Here is a 9,131-nt window from a genome sequence, read left to right as displayed (position 1 = left end):
GTCAGTGAGGAAGAGGGGTCAGTGAGGGAGGGGGGTGAGTGAGTGAGGGAGGGGGGTGAGTGAGGGAGGGGGGGTGAGTGAGGGAGGGGGGTGAGTGAGGGAGGGGGGTGAGTGAGGGAGGGGGGGTGAGTGAGGGAGGGGGGGTGAGTGAGGGAGGGGGGTGAGTGAGGGAAGGGGGTGAGTGAGGGAGGGGGTGAGTGAGGGAGGGGGTGAGTGAGGGAGGGGGTGAGTGAGGGAGGGGGTGAGTGAGGGAGGGGGTGAGTGAGGGAGGGGGGTGAGTGAGGGAGGGGGTGAGTGAGGGAGGGGGGTGAGTGAGGGAGGGGGGTGAGTGAGGGAGGGGGGTGAGTGAGGGAGGGGGGTGAGTGAGGGGGGGGGGTGAGTGAGGGGGTGGGGGGTGAGGAGCTGGAGTTGTGCCGGGGGTGGTGGGTGATGAGAGAATGGTACAGGGTTGGTGTTAGGAAAGGGACACCAGGTGTGTTTGTCTGTCTTGGGCAGGTTCCTACCGTCGCATCGAAGGTGCGTGTGAGGGTGAGCAGTTCGAACAGCACACATCCCACTGCCCAGATATCCGATTTGAAGTTATACTTCTCTCCTTGGCATAGTTCTGGTGACATGTAATACGGAGTGCCGACACACTGCAGAGAGAACAGACATGTCAACTAGAATGGAGAACAGGCTGACCTGAACATCAGCGGACACTGTTACAGGGAGAAGACCAGCGGACGGACACTGTTACAGGGAGAAGACCAGCGGACGGACACTGTTACAGGGAGAAGACCAGCAGACGGTCACTGTTACAGGGAGAAGACCAGCAGACGGTCACTGTTACAGGGAGAAGACCAGCAGACGGACACTGTTACAGGGAGAAGACCAGCGGATGGACACTGTTACAGGGAGAAGACCAGCAGACGGACACTGTTACAGGGAGAAGACCAGCGGACGGACACTGTTACAGGGAGAAGACCAGCAGACGGTCACTGTTACAGGGAGAAGACCAGCGAACGGTCACTGTTACAGGGAGAAGACCAGCGGATGGACACTGTTACAGGGAGAAGACCAGCAGACGGACACTGTTACAGGGAGAAGACCAGCGGACGGACACTGTTACAGGGAGAAGACCAGCAGACGGACACTGTTACAGGGAGAAGACCAGCGAACGGTCACTGTTACAGGGAGAAGACCAGCGGATGGACACTGTTACAGGGAGAAGACCAGCAGACGGACACTGTTACAGGGAGAAGACCAGCGGATGGACACTGTTACAGGGAGAAGACCAGCAGACGGTCACTGTTACAGGGAGAAGACCAGCAGACGGTCACTGTTACAGGGAGAAGACCAGCAGACGGTCACTGTTACAGGGAGAAGACCAGCGGACAGACACTGTTACAGGGAGAAGACCAGCAGACGGTCACTGTTACAGGGAGAAGACCAGCGGATGGACACTGTTACAGGGAGAAGACCAGCAGACGGACACTGTTACAGGGAGAAGACCAGCGGACGGACACTGTTACAGGGAGAAGACCAGCGGACGGACACTGTTACAGGGAGAAGACCAGCGGACGGACACTGTTACAGGGAGAAGACCAGCAGACGGTCACTGTTACAGGGAGAAGACCAGCAGACGGTCACTGTTACAGGGAGAAGACCAGCAGACGGACACTGTTACAGGGAGAAGACCAGCGGATGGACACTGTTACAGGGAGAAGACCAGCAGACGGACACTGTTACAGGGAGAAGACCAGCGGACGGACACTGTTACAGGGAGAAGACCAGCAGACGGTCACTGTTACAGGGAGAAGACCAGCGAACGGTCACTGTTACAGGGAGAAGACCAGCGGATGGACACTGTTACAGGGAGAAGACCAGCAGACGGACACTGTTACAGGGAGAAGACCAGCGGACGGACACTGTTACAGGGAGAAGACCAGCAGACGGACACTGTTACAGGGAGAAGACCAGCGAACGGTCACTGTTACAGGGAGAAGACCAGCGGATGGACACTGTTACAGGGAGAAGACCAGCAGACGGACACTGTTACAGGGAGAAGACCAGCGGATGGACACTGTTACAGGGAGAAGACCAGCAGACGGTCACTGTTACAGGGAGAAGACCAGCAGGCGGTCACTGTTACAGGGAGAAGACCAGCAGACGGTCACTGTTACAGGGAGAAGACCAGCGGACAGACACTGTTACAGGGAGAAGACCAGCAGACGGTCACTGTTACAGGGAGAAGACCAGCGGATGGACACTGTTACAGGGAGAAGACCAGCAGACGGACACTGTTACAGGGAGAAGACCAGCGGACGGACACTGTTACAGGGAGAAGACCAGCGGACGGACACTGTTACAGGGAGAAGACCAGCGGACGGACACTGTTACAGGGAGAAGACCAGCGGACGGACACTGTTACAGGGAGAAGACCAGCAAACGGTCACAGTTACAGGGAGAAGACCAGCGGACGGTCACTGTTACAGGGAGAAGACCAGCGGACGGACACTGTTACAGGGAGAAGACCAGCAAACGGTCACAGTTACAGGGAGAAGACCAGCGGACGGACACTGTTACAGGGAGAAGACCAGCGGACGGACACTGTTACAGGGAGAAGACCAGAAGGTACCCTGACACCAGAGGACGTACGAGCATATGAACTAGGAACAAGAGTCGGCCATTCGGCTGTTTGAGCTACACCTCCCCAGTCAATATGATCATAGCTGATCTGATTTTGGCCTCAACTCCACATTCAACCTACCCCAATAACCTTTGACTCGCTTGTTACTCAGAAATCTACCTACCTCTACCTTAAAAATATTGGTTGACCCTGGCTCCACCTCTCTCTTGGGGTGCGAGTTCCAGAGACTCTCAACCCTCAGAGAAAATATTCCTTCTCATCTCCGTCTTAAATGGGAGACCCCTTATTTTTAAACTGTGTCCCCTAGTTCTAGTTTCTCCCACAAGGGGAAACATCCTCTCAGCATCCACCCTGTCAAGTCCCCTCAGAATCTTATATGTTTCACTACGATCACCTCTCAATCTTCTAAACTCCAATGGATACAGGCCCAGCCTGGCCAACCTTTCCTCATAACCCTCCATCCCAGGAATGAGTCGAGTGAACCTTCTCTGAACTGCATCTAATGCAATTATATCCTTTTTTAAATAAGGAGACCAAAACTGTACATTGTACTCTAGATGTGGTCTCACCAACGCCCTGTAGCAAAACATCCCTACTTTTATATTCCATTCCCCTTGCAATAAACAACAACACTCCATTTGCCTCTCTAATCACTTGCTGGACCTGCCTGCTAACTTTTTGCACCAGGATACCCAGCGTCCTGAGCCTCAGAGCTCTGCAATCTCTCTCTGGTTAAATATTAAGCTCCTTTTTAATTCTTGCCGCCAATATGGACGAGTTCACACTTCCCACATTACACCCCAACTGCCAAATATCTGTCCGCTCGCTGAACCTGTCTGTGTCCCTTTGCAGCCTCCTGTCCTCTTCACAACATCATTTCCAACTATCTTTGTGTCATTAGCAAACCTGGTGAACGTAACTTCAGTCCCTTCACCCAAGTCATTTAGCCCCAGAAGACAATCCTGACCCCAGCCCAGCTTCATTGCTGAGGAAAACATTTCTCCCACTTCATCAGCATAAGTGGATTTATCCACAAGATACCCCATCAGAGTCTGCATCTGAGGGCAGGTCCAGACCAGAATCTGTGTCCGAGGGTGAGTCTAGACCAGGGTCTGTGTCCGAGGGTGAGTCCAGACCAGAATCTGTGTCCGAGGGTGAGTCCAGACCGGAGTCTGTGTCCGAGGGTGAGTCCAGACCGGAGTCTGTGTCCGAGGGTGAGTCCAGACCGGAGTCTGTGTCCGAGGGTGAGTCCAGACCGGAGTCTGTGTCCGAGAGTGAGTCCAGACCGGAGTCTGTGTCTGAGGGTGAGTCTAGACCAGGGTCTGTGGCTGAGGGTGAGTCTAGGTCAGAGTTTGTGTCTGAGGGTGAGTCTAGGCCAGGGTCACTGTCTGAGGGTGAGTCTAGGCCAGGGTCTGTGGCTGAGGGTGAGTCTAGGGCAGAGTTTGTGGCTGAGGGTGAGTCTAGGCCAGGGTCTGTGTCTGAGGGTGAGTCTAGGCCAGAGTTTGTGTCTGAGGGTGAGTCTAGGCCAGGGTCTGTGTCTGAGGGTGAGTCTAGGCCAGGGTCTGTGTCTGAGGGTGAGTCTAGGCCAGGGTCTGTGTCTGAGGGTGAGTCTAGGCCAGGGTCTGTGTCTGAGGGTGAGTCTAGGCCAGGGTCTGTGTCTGAGGGTGAGTCTAGGCCAGGGTCTGTGTCTGAGGGTGAGTCTAGGCCAGGGTCTGTGTCTGAGGGTGAGTCTAGGCCAGGGTCTGTGTCTGAGGGTGAGTCTAGGCCAGGGTCTGTGTCTGAGGGTGAGTCTAGGCCAGGGTCTGTGTCTGTGGGTGAGTCTAGGCCAGGGTCTGTGTCTGAGGGTGAGTCTAGGCCAGGGTCTGTGTCTGAGGGTGAGTCTAGGCCAGGGTCACTGTCTGAGGGTGAGTCTAGGCCAGGGTCACTGTCTGAGGGTGAGTCTAGGCCAGGGTCTGTGTCCGAGGGTGAGTCTAGGCCAGGGTCACTGTCTGAGGGTGAGTCTAGGCCAGGGTCTGTGTCTGAGGGTGAGTCTAGGCCAGGGTCACTGTCTGAGGGTGAGTCTAGGCCAGAGTTTGTGTCTGAGGGTGAGTCTAGGCCAGGGTCTGTGTCTGAGGGTGAGTCTAGGCCAGGGTCTGTGTCTGAGGGTGAGTCTAGGCCAGGGTCTGTGTCTGAGGGTGAGTCTAGGCCAGGGTCTGTGTCTGAGGGTGAGTCTAGGCCAGGGTCTGTGTCTGAGGGTGAGTCTAGGCCAGGGTCTGTGTCTGAGGGTGAGTCTAGGCCAGGGTCTGTGTCTGAGGGTGAGTCTAGGCCAGGGTCTGTGTCTGAGGGTGAGTCTAGGCCAGGGTCTGTGTCTGAGGGTGAGTCTAGGCCAGGGTCTGTGTCTGAGGGTGAGTCTAGGCCAGGGTCTGTGTCTGAGGGTGAGTCTAGGCCAGGGTCTGTGTCTGAGGGTGAGTCTAGGCCAGGGTCACTGTCTGAGGGTGAGTCTAGGCCAGGGTCTGTGTCTGAGGGTGAGTCTAGGCCAGGGTCTGTGTCTGAGGGTGAGTCTAGGCCAGGGTCTGTGTCTGAGGGTGAGTCTAGGCCAGGGTCACTGTCTGAGGGTGAGTCTAGGCCAGGGTCTGTGTCTGAGGGTGAGTCTAGGCCAGGGTCTGTGTCTGAGGGTGAGTCTAGGCCAGAGTTTGTGTCTGAGGGTGAGTCTAGGCCAGGGTCTGTGTCTGAGGGTGAGTCTAGGCCAGGGTCTGTGTCTGAGGGTGAGTCTAGGCCAGGGTCTGTGTCTGAGGGTGAGTCTAGGCCAGGGTCTGTGTCTGAGGGTGAGTCTAGGCCAGGGTCTGTGTCTGAGGGTGAGTCTAGGCCAGGGTTTGTGTCTGAGGGTGAGTCTAGGCCAGGGTCACTGTCTGAGGGTGAGTCTAGGCCAGGGTCTGTGTCTGAGGGTGAGTCTAGGCCAGGGTCTGTGTCTGAGGGTGAGTCTAGGCCAGGGTCTGTGTCTGAGGGTGAGTCTAGGCCAGGGTCACTGTCTGAGGGTGAGTCTAGGCCAGGGTCACTGTCTGAGGGTGAGTCTAGGCCAGGGTCTGTGTCTGAGGGTGAGTCTAGGCCAGGGTCTGTGTCTGAGGGTGAGTCTAGGCCAGGGTCTGTGTCTGAGGGTGAGTCTAGGCCAGGGTCTGTGTCTGAGGGTGAGTCTAGGCCAGGGTCTGTGTCTGAGGGTGAGTCTAGGCCAGGGTCTGTGTCTGAGGGTGAGTCTAGGCCAGGGTCTGTGTCTGAGGGTGAGTCTAGGCCAGGGTCTGTGTCTGAGGGTGAGTCTAGGCCAGGGTCTGTGTCTGAGGGTGAGTCTAGGCCAGGGTCTGTGTCTGAGGGTGAGTCTAGGCCAGGGTCTGTGTCTGAGGGTGAGTCTAGGCCAGGGTCTGTGTCTGAGGGTGAGTCTAGGCCAGGGTCTGTGTCTGAGGGTGAGTCTAGGCCAGGGTCTGTGTCTGAGGGTGAGTCTAGGCCAGGGTCTGTGTCTGAGGGTGAGTCTAGGCCAGGGTCTGTGTCTGAGGGTGAGTCTAGGCCAGGGTCTGTGTCTGAGGGTGAGTGGGCCTGCAGTAGCTGGAGTACCTAACCCCCTGGGAAGGGGCATGTTGAGGGGCGGATCCTCTATGTAATGTGGTGTAACGGGAGCAGAGCAGATACCTGCTATTTCTCAGTGACCCAGCAGAAACCGGGCTCCTGTCTGTCACTCTCAGGGTGTGGCGCACTACAGTTTAATGATGTCAGAGGGCCACAGGCAGACTCACAAGCTGATCAGCATCGAGCAATGAGGGATGAAAGTGAACACGTTAAAACTGTAGCGTTGTAGGTTGAAAGTTCACACATTCACATCTGATGTGTATAAACACCTCTGTTCACTGCAGCCTGTGACTGCAGCAGCCCCATGCCCTCTGACCTGTGAACCCTGACCTGTGTGATGTGATGATATGCGGCGTCCAGTACTTACAGTCTCTGCCATCGAGTGCGGGGAGTTTAGTCGCTTGGCCAGTCCATAATCACCCAGCTTGATCAGGTCTGACTTAGTGAGGAAGATGTTGAGTGTCTTTATATCCCTGGATAGGAAGCATTAGCAATGATCACACACAGGGTAATACAGCTGGCCAATAGCGCTGAGTATCAGACTGGACACACTGCACAGCTCAAACTACACGCTGGCTCACACATTCCATTGATGTCACTCCCAGGTCACTCGCCCCACTCCCCCCGGGACACGCATCCCACTGCCCTGGTCACAGACCATAAGGCCACAAGACATAGGAGTAGAAGTAGGCCATTCGGCCCATTGAGTCTGCTCCGCCATAGCTTTGTAAGAAACCTATAAAACTCGGTGGTCTTATCATTACTGAATTCAAGGAATACATCTCGAAATAAATACAAATAGCAAAACAGTTGTAGCAGTTGTTTCAAGTTTCCCTTTGGGATTTGAGTAGCTCAGCATTTTACCATCAGCTGTGTCATAACACATGGCTGATCTGATAATCCTCAACTCCACTTTCCTGCCTTTTCCCTATAACCCTCGATTCCCTTACTGATTAAAAATCTGTCTCTCTCAGCCTTGAATATACTTAATGACCCAGTCTCTACAGCCTCTGCGGGAAAGAATTCCACAGATTGACTACCCTCTGAGAGATGAAATTCCTCCTCATCTCTGTCTTAAATGGGTGACCCCTTACTCTGAGATTATGCCCCCGGGTCCTAGACTCTCCCACAAGGGGAAACAACCTCTCAGCATCTACCCTGTGAAGCCCCCTAAGAATCTTATATGTTTCAATAAGGTCACCTCTCATTCTTCTAAACTCCAATGAGTACAGGCCCAACCTACTCAGCCTTTCCTCATAAAATCCCTCCATACCCTAGTGAACCTTCTCTGGACTGCCTCCAATGCCGATATATCTTTTGTTAGATAAGGGGACCAAAACTGTTCACAGTATTCTAGGTGTGGTCCCACTCCCCTGGACACCTACACCTCCCCTGGTTCGGGTACACTCACCTGGGTCACGACCCACCCCACCCCCCAACCCCCCCAGTCACTTGCCCCCCCACTCCCCTGAGTCACTCCCCCCCGCCCCCCCCAGGTCACTCACACCCTCTCCCGGGTCACACATATTGTCACCTTTCTCTCACAGACACAAACACAGCTGCCACTGAACAGACCCCCACCCTCAGCAGTTTACTGACCTGTGAAGAATTCCATAGCTATGAATATGAGCCACAGCTGAGACAATCTGGTACAGGTACCACACGACAGTCTAAACACAAGGAGACGGAGTGACAATGTCATTTCCATAATTAGCAACAAGAAAAACAAGTAGTAAAAACTGTTTAAAAAGCTCTGCTAGAGAAAAGCACAGGGTACAGGTTAGGCTGTAACTATACTGTTGTCATGGTCAGTAAAGGCACAGCATATTCCTAACGTTACACATGGACTGAGCTGGTATGGAAGCTGCGGGAACCATCTTTTCTTAGTTTAAAACGAACACCAATGAACTGGTCTTGTAGTCAAATATCTAGGAACTGTTAAGATGACTGCCAAAGGGTCAGGTGACATTTGCTTGATCAACACAGATTATCAAACTTCCAGAATGTTCCAAATTGAATAACCCTGGTGGGGCCACCCCCTGGGATGGACATAACAAGACAAATGTTATCTGTGGAATTCACACCTGCCATTTCTCGAAGTTTACTCCTAGACTCCATGTCTGCAGATCAACAAGAGCTGACGAGGTCAGTTATCCATCATCTATCTCCTATTGTGTAGTGATGGCTTTGGACTCCCAAACGATTTTGGTTGGATGATGCCAGTATTGGTCATGTGATTGAAACTGGCTTGGGATAGTGAGTTTGATTTAAAGGCCCTGAAGAGACCAGGGCAGACTGCAGAAAAACACTGACAAAACAACAGCTACAGAGAAAGGCTGTGCCATATTTGCCTTTTGAGAACCAGTCATCAGAACCAGACTCTGAAACTAGATGCAAGTCATCAAGCAGCCATTAAGCATCCCACAATTAATTAACCTGTTCCAGTTTCAAAGTTCGCCTGACAACCAATCTCTGAGATATTTGACTACAAGGAACCTCACAACCTGCTGTAAACCCTTCACTTTACAAGAGCTTCAGTTCATCTTTCAATCATTGAATTCATTCAGGAAGCCACAGGCTAGTTACGTGGGAGACTGGAAATCGTAAATCAGAGACTGGATTAACTGTAATCTATAAAAGTACACGATTTTCATTTGCATCCAACTTTCGCGTGTGTGTGTGTGTGTGTGTGTGTGTGTGCGCGCGTGAGGGTGTGTGTGTGTGGGTGTGTGTGTGTGCGCGTGTGGGTGTGTGTGTGTGTGTGTGTGTGCGTGCGCGTGTGTGCGGGTATGTGTGTGTGTGTGCGGGTATGTGTGTGTATGTGCGTGTGTGTGCGCGCGTGTGGGTGTGTGTGTGTCTGTGTGCGTGTTTGTATGCGTGTGTGTGGGTGTGTGTGGGTGTGTGTGCG

General features: G+C 53.6%; 1 protein-coding gene across 1 annotated transcript in view; it reads right to left on the bottom strand.

The window, feature by feature from the left end:
- Positions 1-503: 503 nt before the first annotated feature.
- The window catches only part of LOC144676163 (serine/threonine-protein kinase Nek9-like), a gene marked incomplete at its 3' end in the record, with an annotated part of 20,220 nt that continues 11,592 nt past the window's right edge, over positions 504-9,131 (bottom strand). The window contains exons 4-6 of the mRNA XM_078536658.1: positions 7,823-7,893; positions 6,591-6,696; positions 504-635 (exon numbers count right to left, since the gene is read on the bottom strand). Of these exons, the coding sequence (XP_078392784.1) occupies positions 504-635; positions 6,591-6,696; positions 7,823-7,893 (309 nt within the window). The remainder of the gene's footprint in view (positions 636-6,590; positions 6,697-7,822; positions 7,894-9,131) is intronic.

The sequence above is a fragment of the Cetorhinus maximus genome, unplaced genomic scaffold, assembly GCF_964194155.1.
Source record: "Cetorhinus maximus unplaced genomic scaffold, sCetMax3.hap1.1 HAP1_SCAFFOLD_1394, whole genome shotgun sequence".
NCBI classification, from domain to species: domain Eukaryota; kingdom Metazoa; phylum Chordata; class Chondrichthyes; order Lamniformes; family Cetorhinidae; genus Cetorhinus; species Cetorhinus maximus.
This window is presented reverse-complemented; position numbering and strand designations above follow the sequence as displayed.